Source organism: Aquarana catesbeiana, linkage group LG04, assembly GCF_042186555.1.
Source record: "Aquarana catesbeiana isolate 2022-GZ linkage group LG04, ASM4218655v1, whole genome shotgun sequence".
Lineage (NCBI taxonomy): Eukaryota > Metazoa > Chordata > Amphibia > Anura > Ranidae > Aquarana > Aquarana catesbeiana.
This window is the reverse complement of record NC_133327.1, coordinates 101,065,013-101,078,139: the sequence shown is the minus strand read 5'-3', so window position 1 is coordinate 101,078,139 and position 13,127 is coordinate 101,065,013. Positions and strand designations below refer to the sequence as shown.

Sequence of the window (13,127 nt, the reverse complement as noted above, 5' to 3'; positions counted from 1 at the left end):
CTTTCAATGAACTACAAGAAAAAAATGTATGTTAAGCACAAAAATGTTATTTTACCAGAATCTAGTTTTACCCCAATGGCGATGGGAGATAATTGAATACATTTTAAACCCGCTGATTACTGCATATTTGGATGTTCATATACAGCATTTGATTTTATTTGCCTTAATCTGAACTGTTGCTTTTTCAGCTCTGCACAGAAAACTGTGGAAGATGACGTACCAATCAAACGTTGTCCTAAATGTAAAGTCTACATAGAACGGGATGAAGGCTGCGCACAGATGATGTGTAAGAACTGCAAGCACGCCTTCTGCTGGTACTGCCTGGAGTCTCTGGATGTCAGTATACATTTCTATCTATAGTTCTTACTTCTCAGCATAGCTATGAATAGAAATATGCAGAGCTTTTTATTATGTTTTTTTTTATTCTTTTATACAGGATGACTTCCTGCTGATACATTATGATAAGGGACCATGTCGGAACAAACTAGGTCATTCTCGGGCATCTGTCATATGGCACAGAACACAGGTTTGTGAACATGCTCTCTTGTCCTCAGTTGTCCTCAGTTGTTAATAATAATAATAATAACGATTTATATAGCGCCAACAGTTTACGAAGCGCTTTACAATGTTGTTGTGAACTCATTTCACAAATTTTGGATGGGCTAGTTTGAGTAATAAGGTTAGGAGAATGATAAAAGGTCACTCCACAAAGCCAACATGCCAGTTTTAAGTGGATGCTGGTGGGCTGATTGTGACGTTCTCCATTGGACTTTTGTGTCTCTAGTTATGATACAGCCTTACTTCCTCTAATATATTCATTTTATAGCAGTCATAGCCAAACCTTCATGTAATGGCCATAGACCCATGAGCTCTGACACAGAGCTTGCCCTGAGAGATGTAAAAAGCCACTGGATGACTTGGTCTGTCAGCACCAACCCAAATACTTGGATTTACCCATCCTTTAAGCCCTGCTAACACTATGAATCGCACAGTAATGAGCTGCGCTTTCCTGTACGATTCACATGCAATTCAGTGCGGTGTGATTTGAGCCCATTCAGTGGGCCCAAATTGCACCGCATTGCACCCAAAGTAGAGTATGCACTCATTTTGGAAATGCACTGCAAACGGAACTCATGGTACTTTTGTACCATGCATTCCAGTGCAGGCGGGACCTGTGTTTGGGGTGTCGTTTACGTAACATTACAAATTCTGGATGAACCCTCTGCACACTGCTGTACACCCTTTCCAGAAAACTATGCAATTAAAAACAGGGGGTTTTGCTCACACATATTGCAATACATGTTTAAGCTGGTCAACTGCGAACTGAAGCGCAAACTGAAAAGCGCTAAATGAAAAGCACGAAATGAAAAGCATGAATTAACACTCACCAAACTTCTACTAACACGAAATTAGCAAATGGAGCCCAAAGGGTGGAGCTAAAGAGCTGAAAAACCACGTAGTATGTCACTACGTTCGTGTTTTTTGGCCGACAATTCCTTGCCATTTGTATGCAAGAGAAGTTTGGGCCAACGCCCTTCGGACAAAAGTCCAAGGTTTTGTCTGCGTAAAATCTGATCGTGTGTACGAGGTTATTATTTTTACACAGCAGTTGCAGAAGAAAACCGGAGAGTAGAATTAACCACCTGCCGACCAGGCTTTTTCTGGCAATTTTTGTTTACAAGTTTAAATCAGTATTTTTTGCTAAAAAATTACTTAGAACCCCCAAACATTATATATATTTTTTATATTACATAAATAAATACATATTTCTTTTAGCAGAGACCCTAGGGAATAAAATGGCGATCGTTGAAATTTTTTATGTCACACGGTATTTGCGCAGCATTTTTTCTGATGCAATTTTTTGAGAAAAAATACATTTTAATGAATAAAAAAAAAAGCAAAACACAATATATACCCCTTTTTTTTTTTTGTGAAATGTGAAAGATGACCCTTCGGGTCTGGTGTGGATTTTATGGGGAACTCCATGCCAAAATAAATAAAAAAACAGCGTACCATACCAGACCCTTATTTAAGCATGCAGCCTGGCAGACCAGGAAATGGGGGGACAAGCCAGCACCCTCCCAGCCTCATGAATCATACCTCGTCATATGCCCTCAACATGGAAGAGGGGTGCTTTGGGGTAGGGGGGCCCCCAGATACCGGTAGATATGACATCCTCCCAGAATATTGCAGCTGAACACCTGTTTTTTAAAATTCGTAGTGATAATTGACCTAAAATTCGCACCGCACATGTGTGAACCTAGCGTAAAAAAAAAAAAAAAAAAATTAAATCTTAAATTGTAACTTCTGAATTGACTGGCTCTAATTAAATACTCACTCTCTCTGCTCCTCTTAGATAAATTAATAATTTATTGTTTTAAAATGATCACTGGTCAAACTGAAACATTTTTTTTTCTATTTTTTGTACTTTTTTACCTGTAAATGTATAGAAAATAAATCAAGACAATATAACTAAAAGAAACCCTCTTTTGTCTTCCCTACCACAAAAAAAATAATAATAATTTAAGTAAATGATATCTGTTTTACTTCTATATACTGTACATCCCTCCCCAAATGCATGTTTACCTCCATATATGGCCCATCATAGTGTTTACATATTTCAAGGTAAGTCTAGTGTTTGCTGGTTGTCTAGGGGGAGGCAAAATAAGTATTCGTCCTTTAAAACAATACTCTCTACAGCTTACAGTATATAGACTTGAAACTATAGCATTCAAATGAGAAACTGTATCCCATTAGCTTTAATTTTTCTATCATCTGATTACAGGATCTTGATATTTGATTAGTTGACACTAAATTATATTCTTATTCACCAAAAATAATCTTTACACCAATCTTTATTTAATGGCCCTCTAAACCATTTTTCATTAAATACATTTTTACTGTTCTGCCTCAGTTTCCACCTCACTTAGGTTTGTTTGGAACTAGCAGTGCACTACTCTATGCAGATCCCATAGTCCATAATTCTAGCTAGTAAGGTGGCTACGCCCCTACGTACAGTGGGACCATGGAGGATGAATGTAGCCATGCTCTATTGGAAGTCAGGTCACAGCAGATTTGGAGATTTGGAGGCGGTTGAGAGCAATAGAAGGTACTTTTTTAGAATACATACTTGAATATGTTTTTCTTTAAACCAAAGTTTTGTGTCACTTTAACTAAGTTCAGTGAATAAGGTCATCCAGAGAGCTGGAAGAGCATGCTGGGACATTTTCTTAGCTGCTGATTTGCTAGTTGCTTGTCACTACACTAAACCGACATAAGGCTTATTTATTAAGGCACTTCAAAGACTAATGGCAAAATGCAGTAAGCATACTGATAAAGCTGATTTGTGTTGACTCTTATATCAGTTGGGCGTGATCTCTGGTTAGTTTCTGTGGGGTTCTTCACTTTTCTCTTTGCCTAAAGTGTTACTACTAGGAAAGCCACAAACTGATCGAAATTTGGCCGTTCCCTGCTTAAACAGCCAAATTTCAATCTGTCTATGGCCAGCTTAAGGTGGAGGTTAACATACCATTTTGTATTTTTTTTTAATCCACCGCCATAGTCTGTGAATATTATGGGCTATCTGTAAAACGGGCAATACATGGGGTGAAGGTTGTCTGGTTTCTGTTGAATTAGCTGAATATTTCTCCATGGATTGTTCAGTTGGCACCCTTCCACCCTATATCCTTGGAAGGATCGAAGGAGTCCTATGCTATGTACACACGATCGGACATTTCCGAAAACAAAACCGTGGATTTTTTTCCGACGGATGTTGGCTCAAACATGTCTTCCATACACACGGTCACACAAATGTCGGAAATTCCGAATGTCAAGAACGTGGTGACTTACAGCACGTATGACGAGCCGAGAAAAATAAAGTTCAATAGCCAGTGTGGCTCTTCTGCTTGATTCCGAGCATGCATGGACTTTTGTGCGTTGGAATTGTGTACACACTATCGGAATTTCCAACAAGTCTTGTTGGAAAATTTAAGAACCTGCTCTCAAACAGTTGTTGTCGGAAATTCCGACAGCAAATGTCCAATGGAGCATACATACAGTCGAAATTTCCCACAACAGGCTCAGATCAAACATTTGTTGTCAGAACATCCTATCGTGTGTATGGCCCATTGCAGGAAATTGTCAGCCAAACAACGCTTGCATCCAATCAGATTCAAGCTCTGTTTTGATATTTAAGAAAAGCCAGCTTCTCCAGCTTTGAAAAAACAATATCAGCAGTGGGGAATTCGCTGTTTAGCATGGATGGAGGAATCTGTTAGATTTTTATTTTTGTTTAGCCTGCATGTGTTTATAAAGGGAAATTTACTAAAATTGGAGCACACAGAATCTGGTGCAGCTGTGTATGGTAGCCAATCTGCTTCTAACTTCAGCTTTTTCAATTAAGCTTTGACAATAAAACCCGGAAGCTGATTGGTTTTCATGCGGAGCTGCACCAGATTTTGCACTCTCCAGTTTTAGTAAATCTCCCCCAAAAGTGTCTATGGCCAGCTTTAATCTCTAGACAGCTGGCAGCCATGCTTGATTGTCCCCAACATACAAAGCAGAGGAAGAGTTTTAAACCTGATGGAGCACATTCACATGTTATAAGGACTGGGCCAGTTCAAGGGTCCTCTGACATAAGACAATCTAGCCTGACTTTGAAGGCATATTAACCATAATGTTTTATCACTGCATTGCAGCCAGGTAAAGCATGTATCAGAGTTTTTTTTTTGATATACTATTGCTGTAGTCATATATTGAAATGACATCAAACTCTGGTTAAAAAAAAAGAAATTATATTCAAGTATATCTTCCTACTTCAATAAACAAATAATCTTTAATAAAGGCTTTAATAAAGACGCTGGGCGCCTGAATTACAGCAGCGGAGGTGTTTTTTTGAAGCACCTGATTAGAACTGCCCCCCCCCAAAAAAAAATTACCACTGTCCACTTTCCCACTGTATGTAGGAGTGTAGCCACCTTCTCTTGCTTGCTCCTGAGATGGACTAGGGACTATGTGGTTTGTAGTGTGCATAAAGCCATGCACAATAATACAGCTAATGCAGAGCACTGCTTGTTTCACATAAACAGAAGTGAGGGTGAAAAAAAGAGGTTAGGGAGCTCACGGAGGATGTTACAAGGAGGCAGAAAAACACATTAGGAAATTATTTCATAAAAAAAATTGATTACAGGGCCATTAAAAGAGAAGTATGTTTTTGTTTTTTTTAATTCGCCCATTATACTTACCTAGGTGGATGCAGCATCGGTCTGCATGCAGCATTGGACCGATGCTGCTTCTGTCCCACGCCGCCTCTGCACTGAGAACCCTGCCATCAAACACCGCCGATGGCTCGGTTCTCTCAGCTTCCCGTGTAGCTGCTTAAAAGTGTAGTTGCTGACTTTTAATAAACATACACTCACCTGTCCCACGGTCCAGTGATGTGGCCACCTGAACCCTTGGTTCTATCCGGCACCGGCATCAAAAGTGTGGGCACCCAGCTGTGACAGCTTGTGGCTTCATACCCGGGTGCGCACTGCACATGCGCGAGTGGCGCTGTGCCTTTTCAATGGCCGGGCAATCTTCTGGGACCTGTGATGTGTCCCAGAAGATTGCAGGGAGGGGGAGAGTAGAATTTGCGCTCGAGTTGCGTAGGCGGCGCGAGCGGAAGTGAGAGCAGGTACCTGTCAAAACTAGGTATCCACTCCCCCTCCCCCCCAAAAAATGACATGCCAAATGTGGCTTGTCAGGGGGTTAGGAGTCCTTAAAGTGGAAGTTTAAGTAGTCAGTGTGTATGGATTATTTTTGGAGAATAAGGATATCCTTTGGTGTTATTTTAAAGCTCCTTATGCCAGCAGCAAGCTCAAGCAGTCCAAATCTCCATTAGTCTGACACCCCCCTTGCAGTCGCAGTGCCTAAACTCCCGAGCAACATTGTTGTTTGGAGCTCTGCACTGAGGGGTATTGGACTGCTCAAGATTCAGACCACTGTGCTTTGAGTCTTTTTGAGTGTTTATTTAAATTGAGCTAGTGCTACAACCAAGATAAGTTTGATATAGATCTACAGCACTAGAAGATTAAGAAAAACTCTAAAATATACTTTTCTTTTTAAGCTACCTAACTGTATCACACTACTAATACAAAAAGGTTATGTTGGACTTTAAACCAATGTAGGTCTGTGGACCCAAACCCGAAGACGACACCATGGGCGCTGTACAGGCAGAACCACCAATAAAAAGAAAATAATATCCACTTGTATTGTAAGAATAATTGCTGGTACATTGCTTTTCTTGCCCGCCAGCGCCACCTTGTATTAAATGCTTAGAATACGTGTTTGAATGGTTTAACAATGTCCTTTGCACGTAACCTTTTTATATTTTTCTTGTTCTTTGCAGGTGGTTGGAATATTTGCAGGATTTGGGCTTCTGCTATTAGTAGCCTCACCATTCCTCTTACTGGCCACTCCTTTTGTTCTGTGCTGCAAATGTAAATGCAGTAAAGGGGATGACGACCCCTTGCCTACTTAATGTTAAGAAGAATGAAATGGTAAAGTACACCTTTCCTGTGCACTGCTGGAGGCTACGTTACAAGTGGGATACAGCGTAGTTTGTCCGGCTCATCTGGCATTCAGAGACACTAAGTGTGCCACTATACTAGGAACTTCTGTCTGCGATTGTCATATCGAAACTATGATAACTACATCATCTAGGAGATAGGAGTATCGGACCGCACAATGTACAGAAGACTTCCTTCATCAACTTGTGTCATACATACGTGTTCAAAACTTTTATGCAAGTTGATCCATTTTTAAAAATCCTTTCCAGTTTATCATCATCCATATACTTAATTTACACAATTCCTTGTTTCTTGGAGGATTTTTTATATATTTTTTTTTTTGTTATAGAATGCTGTATATTTCTTATGCATTGTTCTGAAAGGGATTGTTTTTGCTGTAGATGTTCTTTTATATCAGAAGGGTACCACAGAGAACTGAGCCTCAACTTTGTTGCTGAAATAACAGTAGTCTGAACAGATTAAAAAAAAAAAAAAAAAAAAAAAGGAAAAAACTTAAAACAGACGCTATGCTTAGTTTTTAGTGTTTGCTGTTTATATGCATTTGTACATTATAAATGTTTAATACATACAGTATTGTTGATTACGTGTTTTTCTGTCCTCACACTATGATGTACAGATTTAGGTCCTGTGTTGCTGACTCTGGGGTTGTATAGATGACATCGGTTTGGAACACTTCTTAGATCATTCCGACTTCAATGATAGATGCAGTTGATCTGCTTATGATTTACTATTGACCTGCTTCTAGTTGTTTTTGCATTCCATAGACTTGTATGGCAATGTAAAATCCACTCAATATGAAAAGTAGAACTAAAGGCAAAACTTTTTTTTTTCATTTTGGATAGAGCACAGAGGGATTAGAACACCTGTCAGTTTTTATTGCTGTCTATGTCACCGTTAGGGAGATTCCCCCTCTGTTTGTCCTGTTTACCGTTATCATTGAAAGTAAATGAAAATCCCAAATTTTGGGTTGTCTCCAGAAAATTAATAGAGGGGAAATCTTCCAATGGGGGTTCTGATGACTTGGGGGTCTCCAAGGAATTACCTTAATTTGCAGGGATTTCCTCTCACTTCCTGTTTGGCTATGGCACAAGAAGTGAAGGGAAATGGGACACAGATGGCGAAAAAATGTTTTAACAGGGGTTATAATCTTCCCTTGCTCCATCCAAAATGAAAACAAAAGTTTTGCCTATAGTTCTACTTGAACAAAAGCCAATTGACACAGGCCATAATAATCATTGGGTAGAAATTTCAAGTTTTTTTTTTTAAACTTAAGTCTCCAGTATGGGTAGGAACCTCCTACCCAGCACAACCTGACATGCTTAGCTTTTAAGCAGATTTACTGCTGTCACTGGCCTAAGTGAGTTCTCTATTTATGCTTATATAAAAAACACCGGAGGGCAGTTGACACAGCTCTATTTCTGTGTCCTGCAACCTCTAGGGAATGATCTATAAAACAATATGAAGAATTGTATAGACCAGTGACAAGCTGGGAATAGCAGTTCACAGCCTGACTGGAGATGGAATGATATAGCCCAAAGGGAACCTGTACAGAAATTAATATTGTGTATAGGATTGAGTCCTGCTTTATTGCATACAAACCAGAGAGTGGAGTAACTCTTGAAAGAAGTAATTATATCTACTAACAATACATAAGGCATCACCTAGAGCAGTGGTTCTCAACCACCGAGCCATGGCTTTTCTTCTCTCGGACCTCAGCCAGCTGCAGATATGTTAACCTCCCACAGGGACTCCTAGCTCCTATAGTGCCCCCCAACTTCCCATAGTGGCTTACAATGCCCTCAGCCTCAACAGTGCCCACCAACCTCAACAGGGCCCTCTAGCTTGCTGTAGAACCTCCATCCCTCCATGGTGCAAACAACTTCCAATGTTGTCCCACAGTGCCCCTCAACCTTCCACAATGCTCCCCAGCCCCCTGAAAAACCTCACTGCGTACAGGGCCACCAAGTCAGTTGTAGAGCCCCCTATCCCACTCCACAGCCCCCACACCTTCCAGAGAGACACCCAACCCCATCCATAGCCTTCCGGCATTTCAGTACATTTTGCATTCCCAAAATTTTATTGTGTGAGTATAAACTTTATTCGATACTGTTGTGGCATGAAAGGTTTTGGAAGAATTTACCAGGCCCTGGTCTCGAAAAGGTTGAGAACCGCTGGCCTAGAGGATCTTAGAATAAGGTACAAAAACTAAAATTGTAAACCATTTACAAAACTTTTTTTTTCTAATTTTTCCAAGTGCAGTCTGACTAGTTGTAATAAACAATACCTTTTTTGATAAGCAATCCCCTAGCTCCATATGGGCATGTACAAATTTTTAGGTCTGGTGTTTATAGTGTTCACTGCACAGTGACGACTGCTAAATAGTTTTACTGAAAACCTCATATGTACAGCAATTGAGGGGAAGCACGTTACAGCTTTTGGCTGTAGGTGTATATATGGAGGAAATCATTTCAGGACCAGAACATATAAAATCCCCACCTTATGTGACCATGGTAGGAATCAAAAAACAAAACAAAAAACAAAACAGCTCTGCAGAGCTACGGGGCCATGGATATCAAGCACTGAAAGTCGCTGCATAGTAAAGCCCACTATCGTTATTTACTATGTAGTGGTTTCAAGTTCCGATCTTATGAGATTTTTAAGCTGGGGGAAGGAGGAATGAGAGCACTTCTGTAAGAATACCTAATAAAAATCAGTTTTTAGTTGTGAGGGTAGGATGTGGTGACAGGTTAACACGCTAATGAAATCTCCAAACTCATTTTCAATATTTTCAAATCTGCAGCTTCCATTAAATTAATACCTGGTGATCCTGCCATGAAGGTCTTGTTCAGGTATTTTCTATTATAGGGAGACAGCACTCTTTCCCTGTCTCTTAATTGTATTCCTGCATTTTCACCCTGTCACACAGGCTTCCAATAGGGACTACAGTGGCTCAGAAAGTATTGAAGTCAAGGGGTCAGCCTAATGGCCGGACAGTTAACATATTTCAGTGGAAGACCAACAATGGCAGGCGTAGCACTTTTCTCATGGCAGATTTACTTTAAATATAAAACAAATGGCCTGGCAAATTGTTTTCTTGCAAATCAGAAAGGGTCATCACAGTCATGGAGGTAGAAGTTTGAGCTAAAGGGAGAGTTTCTCATTATTGGAAAGAGGAGATTTGCATACAGATGGCAGTGTGGTTTCTCAGCCTACATAGGGTGGACTGCAAAAGATGTACATCATGCACCTGGATCTTAATGTGGTCTCTACAGTCACTTAAAAAGATGCTATACCTTACCCATTCAGGGCAAAGTAACTTTGCCTGTTTAAAGCCCACCCCTGACTACCTTATACTTGCCTCTTCAGGTGATTTCCACACCCCTGCCAAAAGGCAAAGCCAGTCTCCTCTGCAGACTCAACTGCACTAGACCAATACAGTCTGGTCTAGGACCTGCCCAGCCTAGAAAAAGGAGAAACAGTCAAATATTAATGAGGTCATCCTTGGGATTTCTTCTCCTTTAAGTGTGTTCAGAATGGGACAGTGACAGCACTGTACCCCAACTGACTTAGAGTGCACCCCCCTCTTCCCTCAGTCTGAGTGCTGCTGTGCAAAGCATACAAGAAGGCTGATATTAAAACTGATTCAGGTACTTTTTCTAGTTGCATGGTATTTTGATTAATCAAAAACTGGTGGTCAGGCAGCAATAAGTTCAAGAGGCATGGCTTTTCAATTTTTGAAGATACTTTGAAACAAAATAATATCAGTTCCTACCAGCCAGCCCACTCACCTCCTTTAAAGCATGCTGCTTATTTCAGTACTGCAAGTGGTCTCAAAATGGAAGTCGAGCCAAAAAACATAATCTTAAATTATATTGTGACTGCAAGAATCTTATATGTGCACAGTTCAACATTGTTCCCCCCTGAAATTTCAGCAGTACTACTTACCGTTGTGATAATTAACTAAAATAAAAAATATCTGCTGAAGTGCTGCCTCCTTCCTCACCTCCCTTTTCCCCAGCCTAATTGGACAATGAAGGAGCAGCAACACACTGAACAGGCTACCCCACATGTTCGATGTTAGGCTAACAAGCACTGTCCAATGTATTAGAGGCCTGATGTGCTTTCTATGTGAAAATATATTTTATTATTTTAAATGAATAATTCACTGGATTAAATAGGGGTTTCTAAGTATTTGCCTGAAGTTTTACTTTGGTGACATACAATATATTTACCAGGAGGTGCAGAGAGTTCACACCCTGTGTCCTGGTTGTACAGTAATCATCATTTATATTTACTTTATTGCTGTAGACCAGTGGTTCTCCACCTTCTAAAGCCATGACCCCTTGATAAATTTCCCAAGTTGTGGGGACCCCTAACAGTAAAATTTTTTTCGTAGCGTGGGTTGTCAGCACCCAAGGCAAGACAAGTAATTTGTGTCTCTAACCCACGGACATTTAGCGCTCCCTTAGTTCCTTCCACTTGTACAGTATTAATACCCCTTATGGTACATTTTAAGATGTACCACTCTTTCTTTGTTCTCCTTTCATCCCTCTCTATCCCAATAGTTTTTTTCCCCCATCCCTCTCTCTAGCTGTCTTTTTCTTATTCTTTCTCTCCCTTTTTATTTGTTCCTCCCCCTCTTTTCCTCTCCCTTCCATGTATTCTCTATTTTCATTCCTTCTCTTACTCCTTGGGGGGTGGGGGAAATGGGATGAGTATCAGTGCGGAGTTCTGATCAACCAAATTATGTGCTCTTGATTAAGGTCATCTGCTGATCTGAGAACTGTAGTGGGGGTTTTTAATGGCAACTCTAATCACAGGTAGTGTTATTAACTGTGTCTCCGGCTTCACTGTGTCTCGCAGCAGTGACACCTATGCCAAAATCAGGAGATAGGGTCTCCTCCAGCCCAACCCACTTCACATTCCTCACCAGTCATCTGACCTCTAGTCTCTGCCCCCCACCCACGCCGTGAACTGAATGAGTGGCTGGGAAGTGGGTGAGTGGGCGGCCGCAGGCTCCAGGAACAGCCCAGCTGGGCTTCCACAGGCTCCAGGGACAGCCCTGCTGGGTGGCCACAAAAAGGCTGGTATAGTGGTGCGGGCTTCAGGAACAGCCCAGGATTTGGTGACCCCTGGCAAATCATCATTCGACCCCCAGGTTGAGAACCACTGCTGTAGACCATTAAGTAATGGTGCTGTGGTGATCAAACAACAGATGATACCATTGTATAAATCAAAGTAGACACCAGCAAATCATACTGCTCTTCATGAGTGTGTTTATTTGTCACATAGGAACACAGCATTATTTCGGAGCATCCACTTCCACTTCCATCAAACAGTCATCACTGTCATTGGCAACAGTTATTGGTGTAGATTGCTTTTGCTACAGAATTTTTCATTTTTTTTTCATATGACACAAAATATGATAGAAGGAGTGGGACTCCATTGGCTTTACAATGGCGGAACAGGAGAGTCTAGGGGAGTTTTAATGCTGCAGAACAGAAGATGTAAAAAGAGCAAGATATCTAACCTACAAGCAGTCAAATGTAAATTAATGTCAGATTTGGAAATACTTAAAAAGAATGAATGTTCACGAATAAGAAAAGTGGCAGGTTCTCTTGAAAGAACAACCTCTTTCACCTTCATTGAGCTTTCCTGCCTCTTTGTTGAAGCCCCTATGAGATAATTAGTGATAAAGTGGAGCATTTGACCTCCTTCCATTCCTTCCAGGATGCAATGCTAGGGTCTCAGCAGCCAATTGGTAGAGAGGGAATAAAGTTATTGATAAGTTCCAATATCTTACACAGATTATGCTCGTCCTCCGATTGTGGAACAGAGCAGCGAGGAACTTTAAAATCCGTTGTGGTGGTGGTGGGTTTTCTTCTTTCAAGATATTCTATGATTTTATGACAGAGTGATTCCAGAGAGGATCTTCAGTCTTAAAAAAATAAAAATAAAATTACGTCAGCAGCTGCAAATACTGTAGCTGCTGACTTTTAAAAAAGGACACTTACCTGTCTAAGGTTCCAGCGCTGTCCTCACCTGGGCCAGTTCTTTGCCGGTCTTTGGGTCCCCGACCCCAGCATGTTTATTAAGGGAAGCTGGCTGTGACTCCTTGCGGGCTCACAGCTGGCTTCCCAATGCACATGCATGAGGTGTGTTTTATGAATGTTCCTGCAGCCTTCTGGGACCTTTCAGGTGTCATAGAAGGTTGCGGGTGGGACTTCCGCTTTGATCGCCTAGGTGGTTGGAGTAAAAAAGTGAGAAATTAGGTACCCCCCCCCCCCCCCCCAAAAAAAAAACCTCCAAAAATGGGAGAGGAGGGGGGAAGGAGGTGTTAAAGTGGAACTCTTGTAGAGTGAAGTTTCTCTTTAAGGCCCTGAAATTCAGTCTGGTCTCTTCTTTTTGCCAGGAGGTATCTTCACATATTGCAAAATGCTTTTAGACATCCAGCTTCGTGATCCAACACATTGTGGTCAAAAGATCAGAGGCAAGATGGTAGATGTTTAAAAGAAAAAGCTGAATATTGTGTTAATACTATTTTTTAAAATAAATATA

The 13,127-nt window shown here is 40.8% G+C and overlaps 1 protein-coding gene across 1 annotated transcript in view; it reads left to right on the top strand.

Moving 5' to 3' along the window:
* Positions 1-12,855, top strand: part of RNF144A (ring finger protein 144A) — a 106,282-nt gene extending 93,427 nt beyond the window's left edge. The window contains exons 6-8 of the mRNA XM_073625412.1: positions 189-336; positions 437-526; positions 6,389-12,855. Coding sequence (XP_073481513.1) covers positions 189-336; positions 437-526; positions 6,389-6,520 — 370 coding nt within the window. The 3' untranslated portion in view covers positions 6,521-12,855. The remainder of the gene's footprint in view (positions 1-188; positions 337-436; positions 527-6,388) is intronic.
* The last annotated feature ends 272 nt before the right edge of the window (positions 12,856-13,127 follow it).